This window comes from Carcharodon carcharias, chromosome 8, assembly GCF_017639515.1.
Source record: "Carcharodon carcharias isolate sCarCar2 chromosome 8, sCarCar2.pri, whole genome shotgun sequence".
NCBI classification, from domain to species: domain Eukaryota; kingdom Metazoa; phylum Chordata; class Chondrichthyes; order Lamniformes; family Lamnidae; genus Carcharodon; species Carcharodon carcharias.
In genome coordinates this window covers 126,621,179-126,648,133 of record NC_054474.1, presented here as the reverse complement: position 1 = coordinate 126,648,133, position 26,955 = coordinate 126,621,179, and the positions used below count along the sequence as shown (strand labels likewise).

Below are 26,955 nucleotides of genomic sequence, written 5' to 3'. Positions count from 1 at the left end.
CTGATTTCAGATGGGTTCTTATGTCTTATATCTTCATTTAATTAAAAGATTCTACTCAACTAATATCCTGCACTTAACTGACATGAAAATTGGCTTTATTTTGGCGATTAAGTTAAATAAATAAAATTACAATTTTTCAAAAGCAGTCTAACTCAATCTTGAAAGGTTTGATGTAGGTTTTAATCAATCTTCAGACCATTGTCTCAGCATCAACATTAAGGATGGATTAATTAAGATATTAGTTTGGCAACCGCGCAGGCCTCAATATTGAGCAGCAGTAGACCGTGAGTTATTTTGTATTCGACGCAGGTAGTAATGGAATGAGAGAACTCAGGACCACAATCTTAGATCACTTACAAAAGGTTTACATTACTCCTTTCTCTTAGGTAGGGTCACTACCTTTGCCAAGATTAAGATTGGATGAGGGCATGATGGAAAGGGTGCAAGGCCATCCGCTTCAACGATGGTAAAAATCATCAATAACTCTTAGTACATGCTAATAGATGGGAAAAGTTTAATAATTTTAAAAACCATGCTACTACTGGGCTTCTCATAACTGGACTGGTCCTATACAGGTGGTAATGGCCCAATTCTCAACATCTACTGGAAGTGGTGACAGAGGGGATTGTAAAGGTTAACAAGTTAAATTTGCAATCTTACATGAAGTTAAATTCATAAAAGTGACAGGTGGTCACAGGTTGAAACTAGTAAAAGATAAATTTTAAAAACTGAATTTCCAGGCGTGAGGATGTCTCCGGACTGTCTGCTCGAATTCTCGTGGAAGATCCATGCTAAACTCTGGAGAAGAAGCACAAGGAGCATTTATTCCATTTCTCCAGGGTATTCACAGGTCTTAGACTGAAGCAGAACAAGGGATCCGTGAGGAAGTTCAATTCCCGAGACTGATTATTAGGATGTTCTTCGTGACGCAGAGTGATCAACACTTAGAATGGGCCTGCCACACACAGCAGTAAACCCATAAATTAGTCAATCAACCAGACACAGAAATGGGGCATGATCGGGTGTTTCTGGAGGGAATAATTAAGAGGTGCTGAATGGCCTTCCTCATCTGTAATTAATTTGTAATTCTCGTGTTAATATATTGCTCTCACTGCACTCAGTTACACGTAGGTTCACTGATTACTGGTGAGGGTTTATGCTGAACTTTATTAGTGTATAAACACTTGACATGTCTATCTTTAAAGGGACTAACTCTCCATTAAAATAGTGACAAAGATCATCTGACACGATCACTAAGTGCTTGCACGACACTATCACACTGATAAAGGGTGCATGTCGAGAAAATTGAGATTGAAAAACTATTTGGTGCTTATTAATCTGCATGCCGAACTCTTCAGGCCTCGGAAGGTTAAAGCCATTGGTGTATCGTCTCCCCACACCCGTGAATACAAAGGTTACAGTATGGCTGTTGAAATTAACCTAATTGTTGGAATATTTTACTGAAATAGAGTGAAACCTTACTGTTTAAAACCGGCTGACATACCTTCAGATGAATTAAAGAAGTTACCTGAAACGTAATTGATAGAAAAGAGTTTGAGTTTTTCCCCTTGTAGACTACAATGCAACACATGCTAGAATATTCTTTAAAGGCTTGGACTACAGTAATATCTTAATAAAGGGGCAGCTTCTAACCTAGACAACCTAACCTATATCAGAACAATAAAAGGTCTCCATGATGATGCCAAGCAGTCATTTTAAGAATGCTATTTTCCATGACAATACTATGGAGTATAAATAATCTTTAAATGCAATCATGCCTGTGTGTCTATCAATAAAATCAGTAGCTCACATTCAGTCCTTTGCTAATGCAACAGATCTATCCTCAAGTTTAGATAAATCCAGAATTGACAACAAAGACCAACATGGTGTCTCCAATCAGATGAAAGCAATGTTGCTGGTGTTCATAATGGATCTAGATGGCACCCAGCTCCTCTCACTGTCAATACACTCTGATTCAGCATTTTACTTAATAAAGTCATTTTTGGCTCCTCCTGGTTATTAAGTCAGACCTTCAGCCACTTTTGCTTAAAACACAATAAAACCCATATAGATTTTACCACTACTCTGCCACGCCTGTTTGACACACAAATATTAGAACTGTAATTCACAAAGACTATGAAGTTACTTCATCACAGAAAGATATCCCTTGATGCTTCTATCTGGAGAATCAACCTTTGAACATTGTGAACAAAGGAATTGGTTCCTTTCATGCTTGTTGTCATTGCTTGAGTGGCAAACTGAAGGCAATGTTAATGGAATCCACTACATTATACTCTCAAATAGATGAAATATCCTCCTAACTACTGAGACACTCTTACCAAATAACTCATAATTAGCACTATTCAATTAAAAATCCAATGTACTTATATTCAATAACAAAATATTTAGCTTTCTCCTTCATGAAACCTGCCTTCACATCGAGGTTCTTAAGGACATCTCATGGACATCCCACGCCACGTATGTATTTCAAGCTGGGCCCATGGGGAATTTAGAATTTTCCATCATTAGAACCTTCAAAGAACCTTGTTTAGCACAGTCTGGTTTTACCACGATTCCAACAGCTGACCTATTCGGCCTTGCCTTTTGCCTAAGGACTTTAGGATGAAAAAAATACCCGAGCTCTCCTGTCTTGACCTGGACTGGCCGCATTCAGCAGAAAGAAAAATTCTGATTCCTACTCCTTCTACTCAAAGAGACAAAGGCCCTAACCTCTCTTTGCCATTCTTTCCACGACTTCCATTAAGTCTTTCTTCATCCGAACAAGATATAACAGAAGTGTCTTCTGCCTCTTCTCAATCCCTTCGGAGACCCTCCGTTTTGTCTCCAGCATTGAGGAGACGTTGTTCTCAATAAGAGCGGCTACAAGTAATTATTCCAAATCTGAATTTTCCTCTGCCTCACAAGATGTCATCGTAGTCCAGCAGCTTTGAGTGCTGCCTGGATTTCCAGAGTCTATAGAGACGAAAGTCAAAGTATGTCTCTATCATCCGCTTTCCTGAAATTCAATGTGACAACGTTCATTAAATGGGCTCATCAACAATAATGGTCATTGAATCAGATGACTAAAACATGGCCAATTTATTCCCTGATCGTGACATTCCTTATTACTTCGCACCCAGGAGATCTGAACTTTGTGAATTTTTCACTCAAGGCTCAAGCATTTTAGAACCTTTGGAGACTCTTCTAAATACCAGGCTGGACTTTATGTGCCCCTGCCAGGCCTGTTTTTGGCAGGGGAGCATAAAAAATAGGGTGGGTGCCCAGCCCAACACCTTCCCACCCACCCCCGAGCTCATCCCCATAACACGGTAAGTGGGAAGGCACCAAAATCAGCAACCCGCCTGCCATATTTAAATATATACTTAAGGGTCAATTGAGTTTGTTAACAAGCCAATTAACCCCAATAATACACTGCCTATGCTATAATACGGTTGTCATGGACAGGAATGGACAGCCTGCTTTTTAAGGAAGTTTTTAAAAGAGCGGGAAGGAGGGACGTGTACTATCTTGGCGGGGGTGGGGGGGGTGTCCTTTGCATATCGGGGGTAGCCCCCGCCTAAGGTAGTACCCCCCCCTTCCTTCCAATCCACTCCTCTCCAAAACCCATACCCCACCACCTCCCTAAGCTCGCCAAACCCTCCCCTCCCACTACCCCAGACTTGCCTCACTCTGGGATCCATTGGGCCTTCTTATTCAGACTTACAGTCCTGGGAGTGCCCGCTACTGAGCTCTTGGGGCTGCTAGGACTGCTGGATCTGCCGGCCAATCGGATTGGTCAGCAGCTCTAGAGAGCATGACATCTCCCCCAATGAGAGGCGAAGTCCCTCTGTTAGCCAATTTAACCAGCCCACAGTGTATTATGGCTGTGGGGTGTGCTTGCACGGAGTGAGTTGGCTTCCAGCTGACTTTCCTTCGGGGTAGTGGTGAGAGGGTCAAGTGGGCCGCATCCCTCGCCCCCACCATAAAATGTGGGCCACTGTTTCTAACTATAAAAGATGAAGGCAAGAATTGAGCCATGTCACACCGAGCGTAGAAGACATACTTTTCTAACTGGCATTGCAATTTTAGGCATAATATTTTTCCCCACTTTTCTTCTCTCCTTTCCTGCAAGTCCTACCCCATAGGTTCTATGGTAACATCTCCTGTGCCTCATCTAAGTGAGTAATCTGAAAGTGTGGGCCTCGACAGTTAGCACTGACAGGCTAATAGATGGTGCAGACTGACAAAGCCAAGTCCTTCACAGGGCTAGGCGTTGGTGAGAACACACCTCGATTATGGAGTAGAATTTTGATCTCCTTACTTAAGGAGGCATATACTTGCATTACTTTCCTACCCCCTCCCCCCACCTCCCATTACCGTTATCTCCATTGTTGATCAAGAATCTATCTAACTCAGCCTTGAGTTTATTCAATGACCCAGCCTCCACTGCTTTCTCGGGTAGAAAGTTCTAAAGACTAACGACCTACTGGGAAAAGGAGTTCCTCCTTATCTCCGTCTTAAATAGCTCGAGTTGGGAAGTTTCCCGACTCAGCAGATCCGTCTCACTTTAAAGAGCCCGGCTAGACCCAATTCTTGCTTTGGGGAGTGAGGCAGGCATGGGATCGAGTTGGGCCCACCAACTCCAGAAGAACATCCTGGCTGGTCGCGGGGACAGGTGTGTGCCAAGGAGCGCTGGTTGGAAGACCGGTCCCAGTTCTCTGGAACTTAGGTCCTAGTTGTTTCAGAAGCTCTTAGACCCTCAAGCCCTCACCCTCACAGCCCTTCCCTGCCCCATGCCAACCCGTGCCTCCATCTACCCCCATGCCCCTTCATACTCCTATGGCCTCTCCATACCAACTTTGCCCCCCACCCAAACCCCCATACCTCCTCTTACCACTATGATCCCTCTAATGCCAACTTATGCCCTGCATCTACCCCCCCCATGCCACCTCCATAGCTACTCACCCAGTATCTACCACAGGCAGACCTCAGCAGCCTTGTGAACATGAAAAAAAACTAACAATCTAATATAGCTCCCATTCATACACAATAGTGAAAAAAATTCCAATTCATGAAATCCATTCAAATTTTAAAAATCTTCTCAAATGTTCAATCGCTTATAAAAACAAACTTCTATGCAGACCCCACATTAAAACCAGCTAATCCTTAAATAGCCTCTTTAAATAGTCAATCAATGAACTCAGAGCCCCTCCTGTTAGAATTTTATCTTTTGAAACTCAGCCAAGCATTCACAACAACATAATGATAACTTGGGAAATGTCAGGAAAGAACTCTATTGAAACTGCACAAACAGATGATAACCTTTTTATAACCTACACCAGATGGGCCCTCAATTAAATCAGTCCAGCAGACTTTCTTTAATTCTCACAAACAGCTGCATCCTGTTTTTTATCCCCAAGTTTAAAGAGTGGGGAATTTAAAAATATTTCACATCATGACAGTTATACAGACCTTATCTGCCCTTCAAGTGCGTTTACATCTACACCAGTTTGTGACTCCCACACTGTGGGTTAAGGCTTTTGGGCCACCAAAATGAAGTCTGTTAAACCCAGCACCAAGTTAAAATGGCTCTGCTGAGTTTGGTTTCCCTCCTGTGTGATTCACACCCCCTTTCCCCACCAGCAAAAATTGGACCTATCTGAAAGGGGGGCAGAACTTCTGCATCCGGGTTCACCCGCCAATTTAAAGGTCTCTGCAAAAATCTGGTTGCATGTGTTTGTTTGGCATCACAGTGGTAGGGATTTTGCATTGGTGCCTTCAGCCCATGTTCAAGTTTCATAATATAAGAAAAGGACACAAACCTAAGTAAGATTTTTCAACAATATTTCCTTGGGTGTTGAAATGAACCTGTTGACAGTAACCTTAAAAAGAGAACAAACCTGCTACACATTAGGCCATTGGTATGAACTTCTCTAATCTCACAATTGGTATCAGATATGTGTTGAAGAGCCGCAATCTTCCCAACATTTTCTATGATGAATACTGAAAAATTAACGACCCTTTTAAGAGAACAGGGAAACCTCGACATACCTTGCGCTGAAAGCTCCAATGGAGACTCAAAGGATATTCGGTGAGGAGTCATCAAGGCGGTCAGGCTCCGAAAAAGCTGAAAGCAACAAGCAAAGGCTCAAATATGTGAAGCATATGGAGTGCTCGAGTCCAATGTTACTTAAAATCTGGGTCGACCAGTTCACAAATCATTTTTTTAAGTCTATAGTCCCTATGGATCTATAGTAACCCAATTAAAATAATTATTGCACACAGTCCTGTGAAACAGTTGCCTTTATAGGCAGGCAACCTCCCACCCCCACAACTGGCTCATAAAGAGTTCATACCCCAGTGCAAGCTCATTGCCCTGAATTGCAGCATAATCCTAAATATTGCTGAAAAGAGAGACATATTGCTGAAGATTTTCGTTTTGCACTGATTTGGACAAATGCAAGAATGCCAAATTTCAAATGATCACAGGAGAAAAGGGTGCTGATTGGTTGGCAAGTCGACCCTGATTAGCCTAGGCATTGCCATGGAGAAACTACAGGCTTCCCAAATGCTTGGGTAAATCAGAAATGGCTCAAGGCTTGAACATATTCCTTTTGTTTACAGGGAACAGGTCCCTGCGTATGAATGTATGTCACTTCTAGCAAATGTAAATGAGCCATGTTGTGAGCTCAACTGATGATCTTAAATTGGTTGTTAATGTGGCTGTAGCACACCCAGGATTGTTTGGCACATGTGGCCTAATTGCGGTATCACATCTAACAGTGGACGTTTTGTTTTGAGTTTTGCTAGTTGAATGCGGTCTGCACTCTGCCTATCTACTACTAGGTGATTCTGCAATTGGGCAACATGTCTCTCTTTTCAGTAATATACAACCCTAAATGTTACTATGCGAGCTAGTCACCTCACTGAGGTCTCTCATTGCCTCGCTTAATGAGATATTTATCTGCTGACTGAGATTTTCAGCCCTCTCCTCATCAAAGTTGTTGATTAGATGCACTCATGTGCAACAGCTTTGTTTAGTGGGTTGATGAATGAAGATGATGGGTAGCATTTGGGGGTGCAGAAAGAGAAGCAGAGATAAACAGCAATTTCATAAAAACAGAGGGGCACAGGGAAGACAACATTCCCACAGAAAGAGAGATGAGAGAACTCAGAGAGAAAGAGAGAGAAAGAGAGAGAGAGAGACAGCATTCTCACAGTGAAAGAGATGGACATAACTCAGAAGGAGAGGGAAAGAACAGGACTCCTGGAGAGAGAGAACAAGAGGCAACATTCTCATTGAGAGAGATGGACAGGACTCTTTCTGAGAGTTAGATGGACAACATTCTTAAGATCATAGAATGGTTACAGTCCATCCTGGCTCTATGCAAGACTGAATCATCTAGTCATACTCCCTCATCTTTCCCCAGTAGCCCTGCCAAGTTTTTCTCTCAGGTAATTATTCAACTCTCTTTTGAAGACCTCCACTGAATCTGACTCCACCACACTCTCAGTGCATTCCAGATCCTAATTCCTCGCTGCGTAAAACCTTTTCCTCATGCCAATGTTGCTTCTTTTGCTCATCACCTTAAATCAGTGGCCTTTGAATAGCCATCCTTCTGTTAATGGGAACAGTTTCTCCCTATCTAATGTGTCCAGGTCCCTCATGATTTTGAATATTTCTGTCAAATCTTCTCTTCTCCAAGGAAAACAACTCCAGCTTTTCTAATCTACCTATATAACTGAAGTTCCTTATCCCTGAATCATTCTTGTGAATCTTTTCTGCGCCCTCACTAATGCTTCACATCCTATCGTGTGGTGCCTAGAACTGGACACAATACTCCAGCGGAGGTTGAACCAGCCAATGAAGTAAGAAAGAGCGAATGAGAGAGGGAGAAACAGAGACAGAGAAAGAGAGAGAGAGAGACAGAGAGAAAGCAAGAGAAGGGACAGACAGACTTTCACAGAAAGTGTGAACTGGGTGGAACTCTCTGAAAGAGATCAGTCTGAGGCAACATGCCGAGTAACAGTTTAGCCATATTGTGAGTAGCAGGGATTTCAGGCTGAGTTCCTGGAATACAAAGGATTAGATTTCTCTGGAAAAGAGCTTTTACATCCTGCAGCATTAACATCATTCAAATGTACGTTTTCTTTCTAATTCAAATGACAATGATTTGAAAAATCTACAAGAAATTGACAGGGAAGTTGAGGAGAATCAGAGTCTGCCAAAAAGCAGGTGACAGGATTGATTTGTACCCTTGACAGAATCAAGGATATGATTGGATTTGTGTATTGTTAGTGTTTCTTTTTCAAACTTTATTTTGATGTTTGATGATGAGAACCCGCCCCTCCACACCATTGAGTAAAATACAACCAATCATGCAGCTCCTGCCATAGCACTGGATCAATAGGTACAGTCAAAGAGCTGAACAGAAACATTAACAGAGATAGAGAGAGAGTGCAGTCATTCACTTTGGACCCAAGAAATATAGATCAAAATATTTTCAAAATGATGTGAATCTAGCAACTGTGGAGCAACAGGGAGATTTAGGAGTCCAAGTACAGAAATCACAAAGCTGATGACTAGGTATAAAAAGTAAAAAAGCTTACTGATCTTTACCTCAAGAGGGATGGAATCTAAAGGGTGAAAGTAATGCTACAGTTACAGAAGGCTCTGACTAGTGTAATGTGTTCAGTTTTGAGCATTACAACTCTGGAAGGATATAATGGCTTTGCAGTGTAGTATAGTGTAGATTTACCAAAATTATACCGTGGCTTAAAGGGTTAAATTATGAGGGCAGCTTGCATAAACTAGGCTTGTATTCTCTTGAGTATAGAAAATTAAATAGTAATCTAATTGAGGTGCTTAAAATGATTAAAGGATTTGATAAGGTAGGTGGAAAGAAAATATTTCCTCAGATGAAAGAATCAAGAATAAGTGGCCTCACATTAAAATTAGAACGAGACCAAAGAGTAATATCATGAAGCACTTCTTCACATAAAGAGTCGTGGGAATCTAGATCGTTGTTCCTGCAAAAGTTGAGGGTATTTCAATTCAAAATTTCAAAACTGAGATTAATAAATCTTTGTTGGGAAAGGGTACTAAAGGTTATGGAACCAAGGTGGACAGATGGAGTTAAGATACAGAGAACTAAACGAGGCTCTGAGTAGCTTTTACTCTTCCTACTTTATGTTTCAGAGATAGACAGAAACAGACAGTTAGAGAGAAGGGGTTAAACAGAGATAAAAGGGGGACACAGAGAGATAGGCAGAGAAAGATTAGGCAGCGAAGGGGAAACAGGCAGATACAGAGAAACAGGCAGACACAGATATTCAGCGGGAGATACAGGGAGATATAGAGACAGCTAGAAAAACACAGAGGGATATATAGAGAGAGATAGACAGAACAATAGAAACAGATTGCCAGAGAGATATAGAATGACAGAGGATAACAACTCAGAGAAATAAAAAGAGGGACAGAGTTGGAGGGAGAAACATAGCCAGAGAAGACAGACACAGAATAAACAGACTGAGAAAGAGGCAGAGACAGAATAAACAGACAGAGAGAGAGAGAGCACGACAGAATGTGAGAGAGACAGACAGAAAGAGAGAGAGAGAGGCAGAAAGAGAGAGACAGACAGAGAGAGAGGCAGAAAGACAGAGAGAGGCAGAAAGACAGAGAGAGGCAGAAAGAGAGAGAGAGGCAGAAAGAGAGACTCACACACACACAAAGACCGAGGGTGGAATCTTCCACTCCCGCCAGCAGCACCAAGGCACAGGGAAAGGGGTGAGACCAAGGCAGGACTGACGGGTGGGTGGGAGTCAAGAAGCAGAGAAGAAGAGTGAATGGCTGTCCGGGTGCCATTTAAATATGGCACCTGGCTTTGAAGCCTATGAAGAAACTGCGGGGCAGGTCGCCTCCTGCCCACTCCGCCACAAGATTCATCATGCTGTTCACGGATGCATAATTAATGAGCTGAACAGTGCAAGTTCTTGTGTGCTCAGCTGCCCTGCTCTCCAAATGAAGTCATTCCGATTTCTGCTCCTGCCGCCGGACTTACTCTCCAGAACAAAAATTCCAGAGAGAAGTGGAACAACGAGAGAGATCAACAGAGAGAGATAAGCATACATAATGATGCAGAGAGTGTGTGTGAGAGAGTCAGAAAGATCAAATAAAGTAGAAATAGAGAGGCAGAGTGACAAAAACAGAACGGCTGAAGTCACAGTGGGCAAGCTGAAGAGAGGGTTAGGTAGTCAAAAAAAGGGATGGTAGACAAGGTAGAGTACATCAGAGGGATAGGAATCTGATAGTAAATTAAGTGACTGATCAGATCCTTTTAATTGATTAATAATACCACCTGAAAGATTAAAGGTTAAAAGTATGTTGTTCAAAAAATAAAATTGTGTTTATATTTGCTTCATAAATATCTTCACAATTGTACAAATGGCACGTGTCCAAGGCTTGAAGGGAACAAAATAACTTTATCTTCAGGGTGATCTAAACAAAACCAAATCAGCTATTACAATCACCTTTCTTTCAGGTAATTCTAAATAAACAAATATCAAATACAGATTTAGAAAAGGAGTCACGTCATTAACATTAACAGCACAGATTTATTGATCACATGTATGATCTTCACAAAGTAGGTCACTTTGTCAGTTTATCAAGCGTTGCTGATCAATGATGAATAATACATCACATGGCAACAGAAATGGAATAACCTCAGATATTCAGCAGATTGGTAGTTCAAATAAGGAGAGTAGCTGCTTGGAGATTGCTACCAATGCTGTCAATCTCCATATAGCATTCCATTGCAATACAACACAAATTGAGGCCATTCCACCCATCATGCCTATGCCAATGCCAATTCTCTGAAAAAGCCATTTCATCGCTCATTCCCCATAGCCGTGCATTTTATTTTAGTTTTAAAGTCTATATCTAATTCCCTTCTAGAAACCGCTACTGAATCTGTCTTCACCACTGCCTTCAGGCAGTGCATTTCAGATTATAACAGCTCTACATCAAAACAAATTCTTTCCACCCCAACCTCCCCGACTCTTTTACCAATTATCTTAATTTTATTTCCAACCCTCTTTCCAGTGGAAACAGTTTCTATCAAAGTTGCTCATAATTCTGAACATGTCTATTAGATGTGCCCTTAATCTTTTCTGTTCCAGCTTTTCTAGTTCTCTTAGTGAAATCCATCATTTCATGTATAATTCTGGTAAGTCTCCGAGACCTTGACATTCTTCCTAAAGGATGATTCCCCAGTTGAGGCCTAACCTGTGTTTTATAAAGGTTTTCCATGACAGGCTGGCTTTGTGCGTCTAACTTTAAAACCAAGGATCCTGTCAGCTTTTGAACAGCCCTTCTCAATGTGTCCCACCACCTTCAAAGCTTTATTTATATGGAGTCCAGGTCCTTCTGTTCCTGCACACCCTATAAAATTGTACTATTTAGTTTATATTGCCTCCCTTCAGTCCCCCTCAAAAACACATTACCACATTTTTCTGCATTAAATTTGATCTATGTGTCCACTCATTTCATCAGTCCATCTGTGTCCTTCTGAAGTTTGCTACTATCATCCTCACTACTTACTACACTTACAAGTTTTATCTTAACCTCAAGGCTTGAAATGACGCTCTGCATTCCCAAATCCAGGTCATTAATTTATATCAAAAAAAGCAATGAGCCCAATTCTGACCGCTGGGAGACACTGCTGTATACTTCCCTCTAGTCTCAGCCAATTTTGTATCCACACTGCTGTCCCTTTAATCCCACAGGCTTCAATTTTGCTAATAAATCAATGGTGTAGCACTTTATCAAACACCTTCTGAAAATCCATATATACATCAACTACACTACCCTCTTCAAACTCTTTGTTATTTCTTCTAAGAACATAACCAAGTTTGTCAAACATGAATTGCTATGAACAAACTTGTGTTGCCGTCATGAATTAATCCACGGTTTTACAAGTAAAAATTAATTCTTTCCCAGATTATGATGCCTTAGACGTTTCCACATGACTGATGTTAAACTGATTGGCTTAGTTACTGGGTTTATCCCACCTCCCTGATTTGAATAGGAATGTAACATTTGCAATCCTCCTGTCCTCTGGCGCCACCCCTTATCCCCAGATTCTCCACTATTTCCATTTTCGCTTCCCTCAGCGATCTAGGATGAAACCCCTCCAGAGTGGTTGACTTTTCTACTTTTGGTGCTGCCAACCTTTTGAGTGCCTCCTGCATTGGCGACATCCTTTTCTCCAGTGAAGACCGATGCAAAATCTTCATTTCGTACCTCAGACATACCCTTTGTCAACGCAAGATTTACATTTCAGTCTCTAATCGGCTCCAATCTTCCTTTGACTAGGCTTTTTATATCTTAATGAAAAACGCCACTGTTCCCTTTTATGTTACCCACTAATCTTTTCCCATACTCTTTTTGCTCTGCTTACTTCCTTTTTCTGTTTTCCTCTGCACTTGTATTCAGTTTGTTTTTCTCCCATACTATGAACCTGACATTTGTCATAAGCCTCCTTTCTCTGTTGCACTTTACTGAAGAATAACAAGGAGTTTTCCAAATATTCTGGCCAACATTAATCCCTTAACTGACAACACTAAACTGCTCATTTGTTGTTTATTAGATCTTACTCTGCACAATTTGTCTGCCACATTTGCCCACTAAACTATGAATACGCTTAAAAATGAGGAATTGTGTGACTATGAAGCACTCTGGGGCATCCCGAGATTGAGATTCAAATCCCCCCATGGCCTTGCATTCATTCTATCTCACTACCTTTATAACTTTCTGCACTCCTGCCATTCTGGTCTCCTGTGCATTCTTGATTTCCTTAGTTCCACCACTGGGGGTCTTGTCTTCTGCTGCTAAGTCCCCAAGCTCTGGAATTCCTTCCCAAAGCCTCGCCATCCCTCTATGCACTTTATGTGGCTCCTTATAACCTACCCCTTTGACCAAGCCTTTGGTCATCCATGCTAGTATTTTCCTATGTGATCCAGCATCAAATTTTCACTGATAATGCCCCTGTTATATATTACAAGGTAATAGATAAAGACAAATTGCTGTGATACAATGCTTACTAGATGTAAATTCTTTCCTGTTACTTGGCCCTCATCACTGAATGTAACAGCTTAGATATTCAGAATATGCTGATCCTAACCAAATATTATCCACCAAGCCAGCTCCAACTGCAATGTTACTTATTTAAAGACACAACAACTTGAAAGCAGGCATCAACCTCATGTATGGGAACATCACAGAATGTTTTTGCAAGGTGAAGGGAGAGGAGAGCACTGAGAAAGACAGAAAAAATATTAAAAAGAATGGTTGAACATAAAGTCAAAGAGGTTGCTTTGTAAGGGACTTTTAAAGGGAAAGTTCAATGGCATTCCATCGCTGAATCCCCAACTATCAACATTCTGGGGGTTACCATTGACCAGAAACTGAACTGGACTAGCCATATAAATACTGTGGCTACAAGAGCAGGTCAGAGGCTAGGACTCCTGTGACGAGTAACTCACTCTTGGCTCCTCAAATCCTGTCCATCATCTATAAGGCACAGTCAGGAGTGTGATGGAATACTCTTCCCTTGCCTGGATGAGTGCAGCTCCAACAACACTCAAGAAGCTTGACACCATCCAAGGCAAAGCAGCACACTTGATTGGCACCCCATCCACAAACATTCACTTCCTCCACGACCGATGTACAGTGGCAGCAGTGTGTACAATTTACAGGATGCACTGAAGCAACTCTCTAAGGCTTCTTCGACAGCATCTTCCAATCCACGACCTCTACCACCTAGAAGGACAAAGGCAGCAGATAGATGGGAACACCACCACTTGCAAATTCCCCTCCAAGCCACTCACTATCCTGACTTGGAAATATATCACTGTTGCTTCACTGTCGTTGGATCAAAGTCCTGGAACTCCCTCCCTAACAGTACTGTGGGTGTACACCACATGACTGGAGCCGTTCAAGAAGGCAGCTCACCACCATCTTTTCAAGGGCATTTAGGGTGGGCAGTAACTGCTGGCCTTGTCAGTGAGATCCACATCCCATTAACGAATTTTAAAAAAGAAATGCTGAGGTAAAGTAGTTTCAGAATGGTTGCATAGAGGAGGGCCGCAGTGACTCACATTTTGATATCTAATTTTGTAGCAGAACACAAGGAGTCAGAGGACAGGTTGAACATTTTTCGGGCAAAATGGGGAGATTGTGGCAGGCTCTGAAAGGACAAGGCTTGGGCCCTTTACTTTATTAATCAGGAACCTGAGAAACACATCAACTACAACTTGCATTTATATAGCAGCTTTAATGCGCTAAAAGATCCTGAGGCCCTTGACAGGAGTATAATCAGACAAAATCTGACACCAAGCTACAGAAGGAGATATTAGGACAGGAGAACCAAAGCTTGATCAGGAAGGTTGGTTTTAAGGAGCAACTGAAAGGAAGGGAGAGAGGCAGAAAGTAGTCCAACGCGCTCCTGACTGGCCTCCATTCTACTCTCCATTAACTTGAGGTCATCCAAAACTCTGCTGCCTGTCTCTTAACGCGCACAAGTCCCGTTCACCCTACCACCCCTGTACTCACTGAACTACACAGGCTGTTGATCAAGCAACACGCTGATTTTAAAATTCCCACCTGCCCCTTCACTTCCTCTCTCCTCACCGTCCAAGGACCCAAACACTCCTTTCAAGTGAAGCAGCATTTCACTTGCATTTCCCCCAACTTAGTCTACTGCATTCGTTGCTCCCAATGTGGTCTCCTCTACATTGGAGAGACCAAACGTAAACTGGGCGACCGCTTTGCAGAACACCTGCGGTCTGTCCGCAAGAATGACCCAAACCTCCCTGTTGCTTGCCATTTTAACACTCCACCCTGCTCTCTTGCCCACATGTCTGTCCTTGGCTTGCTGCATTGTTCCAGTGAAGCCCAACGCAAACTGGAGGAACAACACCTCATCTTCCGACTAGGGACTTTACAGCCTTCCGGACTGAATATTGAATTCAACAACTTTAGGTCGTGAGCTCCCTCCCCCATCCCCACCCCCTTTCTGTTTCCCCCTTCCTTTTTTTTCCCAATAAATTATAAAGATTTTCCTTTTCCCACATATTTCCATTATATAAAAAAAAACCCCACTAGAGCTATACCTTGAGTGCCCTACCATCCATTCTTAATTAGCACATTCGTTTAGATAATATCACCAACTTTAACTTTAACACCTATGTGTTCTATTGTACTATTGTCGTTGACATCTTTTGATGATCTGCTTCTATCACTGCTTGTTTGTCCCTACAACCACACCCACCCCCCCTCCACCTCTCTGTCTCTCTATCTCTCTGCCCCCCACACACACACCTTAAACCAGCTTATATTTCAACTCTTTCTTGGACTCGAACTCAAGTTCTGTCGAAGGGTCATGAGGACTCGAAACGTCAACTCTTTTCTTCTCCGCCGATGCTGCCAGACCTGCTGAGTTTTTCCAGGTAATTCTGTTTTTGTTTAAAATTCCCATCCTTGTTTTCAAATTGCTCCATGGTCTCTCCCCTCCCTATTTCTGTAATCTCCTCCAAACCCACAACCCTCCGAGATATCTGCACTGCTCTAATTCTGCCCTCTAGTGCATCACCAATTTTAATCATTTCATCATTGGTGGCTCCATCTTCAGTTGCCTGGGCTCGAAACTCTGGAACACCCTCGCCACACCTCTCCACTCGCTACCCTCCTTTAAGACACTCCTTAAAAACGAGTTCGTTGGCCAAGCTTATGCAGCTTGGTGTCACACTTTCTCTATAATGCTCCTGTGAAGTGCCTTGGGACATTTCATTATGTTAAAGGCGCTTTATAAATATAAATAGTAGTTGAGAGGTTTAGGGAGGGAATTCCAGAGCTTGCACCTAGGCAGCTGATCTGACCTGCATTGAAAATCAAATATGGACAAGAGGCCAGGACTGCAGGAGTACCAACATCTCGGAGAGTGGACGAAGCTACCAAGATAGGGGAGTGAATCCTAATCTCACATCAGGGTGCATATAGCCTAATGTTCTCCTCTCTATACGCAGAGGCACTGAGGTCTGCTGCCCCAGCTGAAATCAGACAAATTTATCAAGAATTGTAATATCAACTTGGGGCTTTTCTGGTTTGTACTGTTCGGTGTAGCCTTCAACCCTTGACCTATCAGGGAACTTGAGATCCATTCTCCTTAGGGAGAAATCCATTAATCCTTCTGTGTCTATTTGGGATTTTTCATGATGAGAAACGTCAACTGCACAGAGTAGAATACTCTCTGGGTCTGTGATGAGAGGCATTTTCAGCATTCCATACAAATTACCTTCCCAAAAAAAAAATCACTTGTTACCAAATCATTTTCTTCTGCTGACCGTTCCTTAGAAAGTGCAGTAAGTGACAGAATCCAGATGGTGGACTTGGCATATTCTTGGGTACCACTGCAGAGAAATGTTGAGGAAATCCGCCCTACCTGAAGAGGCTGAATTCCCCCCCATGTCTTTTCTATGAAGATGCTGCGAGGAATGCCCTTTACCTTTTCTCCGTTGGGATTTCCCAGGATGTAGCAGCCCATTACATGGATCACATTTGGCTCTGGGTTGATTTTACTCATCAGTCTGCTCAGTCGTTTCCAAAACCTGCAAAAAACGTGAACGCAAAACTGTAATCAGCCGTCTCTGCTGTTGATGGGGAAATCGGAATCCCAACCTCACAAGAGCACCATGACCATGGCAGGATTATAGCATCAGGCGGTTTCCCCATTTCCTTCTGGGATACAGAGGAATGAAAACCTCTTGACATAAATCAGCCAATCTCTGCAGCCTCATCTGTTGCCATTGCTCGAGAAATTGTTATGTTTTTATCATGATATAAAGGCACCAATCACGCATTAGGGATTGGGTAAACACGTTGTGAGTTCATTTATTTAAACTAGACAAATGAGAACAGATATACATGGATAGAAAGCTTGAAGACATCAGCAGCAGGGCTGTGTGTGCTGTGTTCTATTCTATTCACGGGCCAAAGTGAAATGGAGACTGGATTACTTGATACATTTCCCTTCTAGTGATGGCATGATGCTATCATTAAAGGTATAATACAACAGATATCAGGGTCGCTTTCCTCAATTGTGAAAAATTATATGTGTGTGAGCATGCCAGCCATTTCCAAATACCCACTTCCAACAGGCAAATGCTCCACCCCTAGAACTGTATTTGGAAAATCAGCCCCTGTGAATGTGCTGCTGGGTGACAGAGTCCCTGCTGTTGGGATACCAACTTCATCCAAGGTGGAAGAAAGGACAAAATTGCATTGATATAGTTCCTATCACAGCCTCAGTATATCCTAAAGCACATTAGGTGTTTAATGTTAATCATGGCACTTCCACAAATGCAGCAACTACATAGCAGCAGCAGGTCACACTTTGTAGTTTGCTGTATATCTTCGATAAAGCAAATATGTTTCCATTGGCAAGAAGATCAGCAGTAGGTAATGGGCAAAAAGAGGTGAAATGAGGAGATTTTTTTTTTAAACACCGTGATCTGGAATGTTCTGCCTGAAAAGGTGGCAGAAACAGATTCTACAGTAACTTTCAAAAGATAACTGGATAAAGGTTAAATTTGTAGGGCCAGTGGGGAAAGGAGAGAGGGAGCAGGACAAATTAGACGGTTCTTTCAAGAAGCTGCCATCAGCACAATAGACTGAAGGGCCTTCTGTGCCGTAGTATTTTAAGGTGTGTGCAAGTGATTAGATAGACAGCATACCCTGCAGCATCTTGCCTGTGCTTCAATTCAGAGCCATGAAACTGAGTGTTGGCAGCATGTGCCAACCTGGAGGAGACTGTGGCTTCACTGTACCCTCACCTGACATCCACACACCCTGCAACTTACAGCAAGAGTCACTGGTTGACAACCAGGAGCAGGAAGACCGGCTCTGATTTTTCTCTTCATGGGTTTTGGAGTGCTATTAGCAATTGGAATGTCCTTACCAGCCTCCCAGGCATGATCAGCTGACTCCATGAAAGCTAGACAATGGGCTTTCTGCACTGTGTGACTCAGTTTTATAGCGAGCTGTGCATTCACTAAATAATAACTCAAAGAGATCTTGTTATTTTAACTCCATAGACACAGAATGGAAGTCTGTCAACAAAGGCTGGTGTCCTGGCTGTGCTTTATTTCCTGATAACTCCCTGCCTTCTACTGCAGTTTAAATTTTAATGGATAGTTTCCTTTAGCAGATTCGTTTGTGTTTTGGGTCTGCCCCTTTAAAGAGTAGCCAGACTCAGAACTGTCAGGGGGACATTCATCGAATCGAATTGCAGGCCAATGGAATTTACATGCTGTGCCCACTCGAGTTGTGAAGAACACCACTCATTACAAGAGGAGATTTGAGCCCTTCCAAACTTGGGCTTAATCCAGAGAGAGCATTATGAGCTATCTTATACTGGTGAACACTGAACTGTCCCTGTGTTAGGAGCAAATTGATATGACGAATTGGGAGCTGCATAAAAGAGGGGGATTGGTCCAAGGGTGATTTTTCTGAGTGTGCTGGTACCAATATGCTAATTAAACTTTTATTAAATAATTATGAGGTGATGCATTTTGGCACAGGGATAGAGATGAGGAGAAGCAATTCAGACTTAATGGCACAATCCTAAAGAGTATTAAGGAACAGAGGGACCTGGGGGTGCAGGTTCGTAGACCTTTGATGGTGGCAGGAAATATTGAGAGAGCAATCAGCAAAGCATAAATCAATAGAGGCATTGAATACAAAAGCAGGAAAGTTATGCTGAACCTTTATAAAGCTCTGGTTAGCCAGAACTAGAGCACTGCATCCAGTTCTGGACACAATACTTTAGTGAGGATCCTTGAGAAGGCGCTAAGATTTACTAGAATAGTTCTAGGGATGGGACGGTTTGGTTGGAAAAACTGAAGTTGTCCCTCTTGGAGCAAAGGAAATAGAGAGATTTGAAAGTGGTGCACAAGATGATGACAGGATTAGATAAGGTAGACAAAAAATAACTATTAGCTGATGGTATAAGGTCTAGAGGACAAGGATTTAAGGTCTTGGGCAAGAGAGGCAGGGGGCATGTGAGGAAGAACTTTTTTCAGTCAGCAAGTGGTAATGACCTGAAATTGCTGCCCACAAGGGAAGCACAGACAATCAATGATTTCAAAAGAAAATTGGATGGGCACGTGAATGAAATAAACCTGCAGGGCTACAGATCAAACAGGGGAGTGACTCTGACTGGATTGCTTTGCGAGGAATTGACATGGGCTCAATGGGCCAAATGGCCTCTTTCTGTGCCATTAACTACTGCTCTGAATTTGGGCCTTGCAGGAAAGCCTTGGGCATGCCAGACTCAAATTGCATATGAACTGTGATTGGCTTACATGATCAGGTCTTCCTCTTTCTCCACTTTTGCAAAGGTAGCAACCTTGTTTTTGAGTAGGTACAAATGGCCAGGTCCCCCCTATAATCAAAACACAGGAGCCATCAATAAAACACAGACATGGCAAGATCACATTAACATTATCCTGACAACGCTGACACAACACATCGTCAAGAAGACAATTTCCCAGGATGCATTTATCTGGAAAATTTGGGTGTGCCCAATTTTGGATTATCCTAGTTAGGGACGAGGGGTGCTTCTAGGGAGTAAGATGCTGGGTAAATATCCTATTAAAATGGTGAAATCCAAAACACCACTGATATTGAGACTCAGATCTCTTTGTCTTGGAGTAAGCCCAGGCAAAGAATGCAGCTGGGGTGAGCGAGACAACGTGGGTCAGGTGTCAGGGCTGTGGGTTAGAAGCCAGGGCTGCAGATTGAGTCGGAGGGCCTTGAGCTGCACAATCCCTGAAATAATCAGGTAAGGAGCACCCTGTGGACATTCCAGGAAGATCCATTTTAACCTTCAGCAAACACCCATGTAGCAGTGGAGCTGTTAGTGATGCCACGATAGCATCAAATGTGGTGTGCCCGAGCACAAGTCTATCCCCCGTCTAACTGCACCCACAATGCAGAACGAATAGTGGCTGATGGGGCACCATTTGATCATGAGGACAAGGAAGCAGGAATAGTGTTGAGCTCACACTCAACTCATTAACAACTAAAAGGTCTTGTCTGATGACACCACCCAGTGTGTACGTCAGACTGGGTCTTTTTGCATTGAAGTGTGAGACACCAAGTGGTGGCCAAATGGCATATGGCAGTATCAGCGATCGCTGGTGAGGGATCATCGTCAGACTCACCTGACAGAAGATCAGCAACTTCCAGATCTTGCAACCCCTTCGATAGGTGGTCAGCTTTTTCTCAATCTCCTCTATGGGGACACAGACTGGTCACATTATATTCCACACACTTTACCAAAAAACAATACAAGCAACAACACCGCAGCATGATTTAATAGCTCATTTACATTACAGTATCACAGGTAATTTCCCAGCACAAAAGGGCCCTGGTAACATTGTGACTCTCCTCCAGCAGGATCGGTGGAAATCTTACGGCCATTGTTCAACCGGGAGTTAGTTTGAGGTCTCAACCCAACCACACAGAGCGTCAACATCAGAAAATTCAAATCGCAATGACAACTTCCAACAACTGAAGCTATAAGGGCTAAATTATAAAAGGCAGGTTACATAAGCTAGCCTCATATTCCCTTGGATATAGATGAGGAAGGGTTGATCTGATCAAGGTGTTTATGACGATCAAAGGGCTTGGCAGGGTAGATAATTTCCATTTCCTGAGTTGGGGGGCAGTCCAGTACAAAGGGGCATGACCTTAAAATTAGAGCTAGACTATTCAGGGATGATGTCACAAAATGGTAGTGGAAATCCGGAACTCTCGCTCCCAAAAAGCTGTTGAGACTGTTGGGGGCGGGGGAGAGGAATTGAAAATTTGAAAACTGGCATTGATAGATTTTTGTTAGCATAGGTATGAACCGTTGCAGAACCAATATGGCTAGATGGAGTTAAGATACAGATGAGCCATGACTAACGAAAGGGGGCCAAGGCTTGTGGGCTGAGTGGCCTAAATGCTCTCCAATGCCCTGTGTTCTGTTCTTTTTTCAATGAACCAATTGTTGCAGGTTCCAAACTGTAGTAGTAGGGTTTTTTTTCATTCATTCATGGGATGTGGGCTTCGTTGGCTGGCAAGCATTTATTGCCCATCCCAGTTATCCTTGAGAAGGTGGTGGTGAGCTGCCTTCTTGAACCGCTGCAGTCCAAGTGGTGTAGGTGCACCCACAGTGCTGTTAGGGAGCTCCAGGATTTTGACCCAGTGACAGCAAAGGAATGGCGATATATTTCCAAGTCAGGATGATGAGTGACTTGGAGGGGAACTTCCAGGGGGTGATGTTCCCATCAATCTGCTGCCCTAGTTCTTCTAGATGGTAGTGGTCGTGGATTTGGAAGGTCCTGTCGAAGGAGCCTTGGTGGGTTTCTACAATGCATCTTGTAGATGGTACACACTGCTGCTACCGTGTGTCAGTGGTGGAAAGAGTGAATGTTTGAAGATGTGATGCCAATTAAGCGGGCTGCTTTGTTCCGGATGGTATTGAGCTTCTTGAGTGATGTGGGAGCTGCGCTCATCCAACCACGTGGGGAGTATTCCATCACACTCCTGACTTGTGCCTTGTAGATGGTGGACAGGCTTTGGGGAGTGAGGAGCTGAGTTACTCGTCGCACAATTCCTAGCCTCTGACCTGCTCTTGTAGCCACAGCATTTATATGGCTAGTCCAATTCAGTTTCTGGTCAATGGTAACCCCCAGGATATTGATATTAGGAGATTTGGTGATGGTAATGCCATTGAATGTCAAGGGGAGATGGTTAGATTCTCTTTTGTTGGAGATGGTCATTGCCTGACACTTGTTTGACATGAATGTTACTTGTCGCTTGTCAGCTCAAGCCTGGATATTGTCCAGGTCTTGCTGCATTTGGACATGGACTGCTTCTGTATCTGAGGAGTCGCGAATGGTGCTGAACATTGTGCAATAATCAGCGAGCATCCCCACTTCTGACCTTCTGATGGAAGGAAGGTCATTGATGAAGCAGCTGAAGATGGTGGGGCCAAGGACACTATCATGGGGAACTCCTGCAGTGATGTCCTGGAACTGAGATGACCGACCTCCAACAACCACAACTATCTTCCTTTGTGCTAGGTATGACTCCAACCAGTGGACACTTTTCCCGCTGATTCCCACCGACTCCTTTTGTTAGGGCTCCTTGATGTCACACTCGGTCAAATGTAGCCTTGATGTCAAGTGCAGTCACTCTCACCTCACCTCAGGAATTCAGCTCTTTTGTCCGTGTTTGAACCAAGGCTGTAATGAGGTTAGGAGCTGAGTTGCACTGGCGGAACTCAAATTCAGTGAGCAGGTTATCGCTAAGCAAGTGCTGCTTGATAGTACTGTTGATGGCCTCATCCTACTTTACTGATGGTCGAGAGTAGACTATGTGTTGTTAATTGGCCAGGTTGGATCTGTCCTGCTTTTTGTGTACAGGACATAACTGGGAAATTTTCCATATAGCTGGGTAGATGCCAGTGTTGCAGCTGTACTGGAACAGTTTGGCTAGGGACGCAGCAAGTTCTGGGACACAAGTCTTCAGTCTGGTACATATAGGGTTAATGTGAGACTGAGTACAGTACTGCCCACACAGTGATGTAAGAAAGCACATGATCTAGAACCAGGGTCAATCAAGAGATGGACAGAGACCTAGGTTGGCGTCAGCTCCATATCTGTACCCTCTACCGTATACATGTACATAGTTACAAGTTGTTAATGAAGACTTGCTGTTAATATACTCAAGGCTACGAAGACTACTTCATGGTGTTTGAAGCAGTATTCTTCACAAACCACCAGAAGAACATAAGGAAACAGAGCAGGAAGTGGGCATATGGTCCCTGAAGCCTACTCTGCCATTCAATAAGATCATGGCTGAAGTTCTACATCAACTCTACTTTCCCTCCCGGCTCCTGATCTCCATATCCATTGGTCCCCTTAGCGCCGAAAAACCTATTGATCTCAGTCTTGAATATAGTCAATGACTGAACATCCACAACCCTGTAGGGTAGAGCATTCAGAAGGATCACAACCCTCCAAGTGAAGAAATTTGTCCTCACCTCAGTCCTAAATGGCTAACTCCTTATTCTTAGACTGTGACACCTGGTGCTAAACTCTCCAGGCAGGGGAAAACATCCTCTCAGACCTACCCTGTCTAACCCTCTCAGAACTTTATATATTTCAACGAGATCAACTCTCATTCTTTTAAACTTTTGAGAATGTCGGCCAATTCTACTCAATCTCTCCTCAAAGGATGGCCCTCTCATTTTAGGATTCATTCCATCACTGGGGGCCTCCAACACATTACATAACAATTTCAAATTGGGGAGAAGCTGTGATATTGATTGGATTTGAGAAACTGTGGACCTAGGAGAGCACAGGGGCAGGCCACAGACCATGCACGGCTGAGGAAGTAATCAGAATGTGAAGATCCTGGTTATTCTACAGCAATCACAGCCTGCGAGTGAACTCTTGCAGCCTCCCCGACTGTTTGATTGCAGTTTATTTTATGATAACATTCTCTCCAGTGCCTAGGGACCCTGATCAGAATTGGAAGCAGCCCCTTGAGAGGATGCATTATTGATCATAATAATCATAATTTTGCAGTTAACATCCTAATTTAACAGACTCTAAGACTAAATGAATCAAGAGCAGTGCAAACACTGTTAAAAAAATCAAGTTGTGCATTATAAAGTGCCTTTCAAAACAGTTAATTAGTACTGATCGTCACTGTTGTAATGTAGGAAACTCAGAAGCCAATCTGCACTCAGCAGGGTCTGACAAACAACACTGTGAGAATGAGCTGATCATTTCTTTTACTGATATAGATTGAGAGAAAAATATTGGCCAGGATGCTGTGGAGAACTCCCCTAGTCTTCTTTGAAATAGTGCCATGGAGTCTCTTACTCCACCTGAGGGGGCAGGCAGGGACTTGGTTTGACATCTCACCTGAAAGATGGCACCTCCAACAGTGCAGCATTGCATCAGCAGTGTTTCCTGCAATCAGCGTGCAGATATAGCCATGCAGAAAGCCAAAAAGCAGTCTCCACTAGGAGTCGAACTTGAACCCACACCCTTCAAAATCAGAGGCAAGAGGGTGACCACTGAACTCAGGCTGGTACCTTAAGCCAGTGCTTCATAACAATCCCTCTGAATTTGCTAAAATATATTATAAACAACTCTATATTAGGAGACCTTGGCTTATTGATAATACTGTCATCTGAGAGTCAAAACATCATGGATTCCAGGTTCGAATGCAAAATCTATGCTGAGGAGGGCTCCACTGTTGGAGCTTCTACTTTTAAGATAAGGTGGTAAACTGAGGTCATGGCTTCCTGTGCAAAAGAGTCCATGGCATTTAATTTGAAGATCACAACATTCTCCCAAAGTCCTGGCCAATATTTCTCCCTCAGTCAGCAAATCCAAACACAGCTGGATTGCTGGTTTATCTTCTTGCTGTTTGAGCAACTTTACAGTGAGCAACCAGCTGCTGCGTTTGTCTACAAACAAGAGGGAAGACATCTCTTCATGACTCACAGGCAGTAATGAGCATACGCTCAATCTGAGGGTCTGATGAATGATAGGCCTCAGGGTCAACACTCCTTTGTCCAATTTTGGAAGGTGGCCTATAAATAGACCCATGGTACAAACATCGCATGGACTTTTATAAAATGCTTTGCCTGAGGAAGTGGTCATTGACCAGTCACTCTGACTTGGTTAATAAAGTTCTGCACTTATATAGTGCCTTTCATCACTTCAAGTCATTCCAAAGTGCTTTACAGCCAATGAACTGTCGTCACTCTTTGAATTTAGGAAACATGATAGACATTTTGAGCACAGTAAAATCCCATAAACAGCAATGAGATGAATGATCAGATAATGTTTTTACAATATTGGTTAAGTATAAATATAGGCCAGGGCACTGGGAAAATGACCCCCCCCCCCAGCTCTCCTTCAAAATAATGCCACGGAATCTTTTATGTGCGCCTGAGAGGATAGACAGAGCCTCAATTGATGCTTCATCTGAAAGACAGCACCTCTGACAGTGCAGGACTCCTTCAGTACTGTGATGGAGCGCCAGCCTAAATTCTGTGCTTAATTCACTTGAGGGGACTTGAGCCCTCGACCCTTTGGTTCAGAAGTGAGAGTGCTTCCACTGAACTATGGCTGACGCTTAACTTTGTTGGTCATCCTTCAGGATTTTCTCTTGGTTTAGTTTTGGATCTGCAACTTAAGGCAAGGTGAAACGTTTAAACGCTGCTTTTTCATTGGCTTCTAGCCACCATGTGATAGCACCAACCAGTGAAACCCTTGGAAATCCACTCACCCAAGATGTCATCGAACGTGGCATGTTCATGGTCCTGTAGGGGAAATGAGAGCTCTTGTTAACCCTTTAAATGTTTAGTTCTTTCAAGTGACCCTCGGCCCACTCTATTTCTTGATTTGGATTTTTACTTTTCTGTAGGTATGACCAAACAGGGTGAGGTGTCAGATTAAAGCTCTGAACTCTCTTGTTCCTGAACCTACAGAAAAAGCGAACAAAAACAAAATACTCTGGAAGATGAGTGTGCAGTGGATTTGAGACTGTTCTTTCACTTCTGTAACAATGGTTCAAATCCAGCTCTGACCAATACAACTCTGCAAGAGCCCCATTAAAGTGAGTTGGGCATTCTTAAATCAATTCTTACCACTGGGACAGAAAATTCAATTTGTTCTTGGGATGCGGAAAGTATTTACTGCCCAGTCTTCATTTCCCCAAGGTCATTCAGTGTCACCATGCAGTGTGGGGCTGAAGTCACTGGCTGAACTTTACGCACAAGGTGCGATCTGTGCCCCCTGGCGTAAGTCTGTGGCAAGCCCATGTACACCCAAGTCGTTCTACCACATCTCTTTCCCTACAGTTCTGCCAATTCACCAAATATATTACGTCCCTGTTGCCTTTTTAAAAAATGCAACTTTAAGTGAAACAACGCTGAGCGATTTGCCCATAAGATTAATGTATATACTGGACTTAGGTTCCCAACAAGTCTGTCCCCTGATCCCTGGCCAGTCTCTCCCGCGATGCCCGGCCAATCTTTCTCCCGATGCCTGACCAGTCTCACCCGATCTCTCGCAACTCTTTTCCCCGATCCCCGGAGAGTCTCTCACCAGGCTCTATGCATTTGGTGGGAGGTCCCGAATGTGACGGTACTGGGCAAAAGCAGAGAGGTGATCAGGGCAATGAGCAGGGAGGAAGCGAGACAGCAAGCGGAGCAGTGTTGTGGTCTCTGAGGGGGTCAGGAGTGACGAAACAGCAAATTTAGTGACTTTAACAGGATAAATTATCCCTATTACATTGGCAACGCCAAAACAAAAAAAAAAATCGAATGAATCAACGTTAAGCAGGTTAATACTGTATGTTTAAATGCAGTTCCAGCACCATCATTGTAGCAATGGTGGGACAGCAATTTACTCCCAGCTCCCACTGCAGCGTGTTCTGAATGAAGATTAGTTTCTCATCAGAGTGTGGATCTCTTGGAAGGGAGTTTCACCCCATTTTAAAGTTGCACTTCTTACCATCAGGACCCCCCCTCTGAAGATGAATGGTCTCCATTCAAAAATGTGTTAAATGTACTGGGTTCATTGGCCAGTATCACAAAAATTGAAATTAAAAACAAAACCAGCATGTCAATCAACTTGAGAGAGAGAGAGAGAAATAAATCAGTGCTCTGGGTAGAAATATTCATGATTTAATTTCGTAACACTGCAAGTTATTATGCTCTGGTTTGCACTACCTGAAGAGATGTGGAAAGTGATTCAATAATAATTTTCAAAGGGGAATTGGATATAAACTTGAAATGGAAAAAAATTTCAGGGCTATGGGGA

The 26,955-nt window shown here is 43.1% G+C and overlaps 1 protein-coding gene across 3 annotated transcripts in view; it reads right to left on the bottom strand.

Moving 5' to 3' along the window:
• Window positions 1-2,478: 2,478 nt before the first annotated feature.
• nsmfb (NMDA receptor synaptonuclear signaling and neuronal migration factor b) overlaps window positions 2,479-26,955 on the bottom strand; it is a 64,103-nt gene continuing 39,626 nt past the window's right edge. For all 3 annotated transcript variants that reach the window (XM_041194533.1, XM_041194536.1, XM_041194534.1), the window contains 6 exons: window positions 25,418-25,451; window positions 20,281-20,351; window positions 19,420-19,499; window positions 16,563-16,665; window positions 6,052-6,127; window positions 2,479-3,016 (listed from right to left, as the gene is read on the bottom strand). In XM_041194533.1, the coding sequence (XP_041050467.1) occupies window positions 2,919-3,016; window positions 6,052-6,127; window positions 16,563-16,665; window positions 19,420-19,499; window positions 20,281-20,351; window positions 25,418-25,451 (462 nt within the window). In that variant the 3' untranslated portion in view covers window positions 2,479-2,918. The remainder of the gene's footprint in view (window positions 3,017-6,051; window positions 6,128-16,562; window positions 16,666-19,419; window positions 19,500-20,280; window positions 20,352-25,417; window positions 25,452-26,955) is intronic.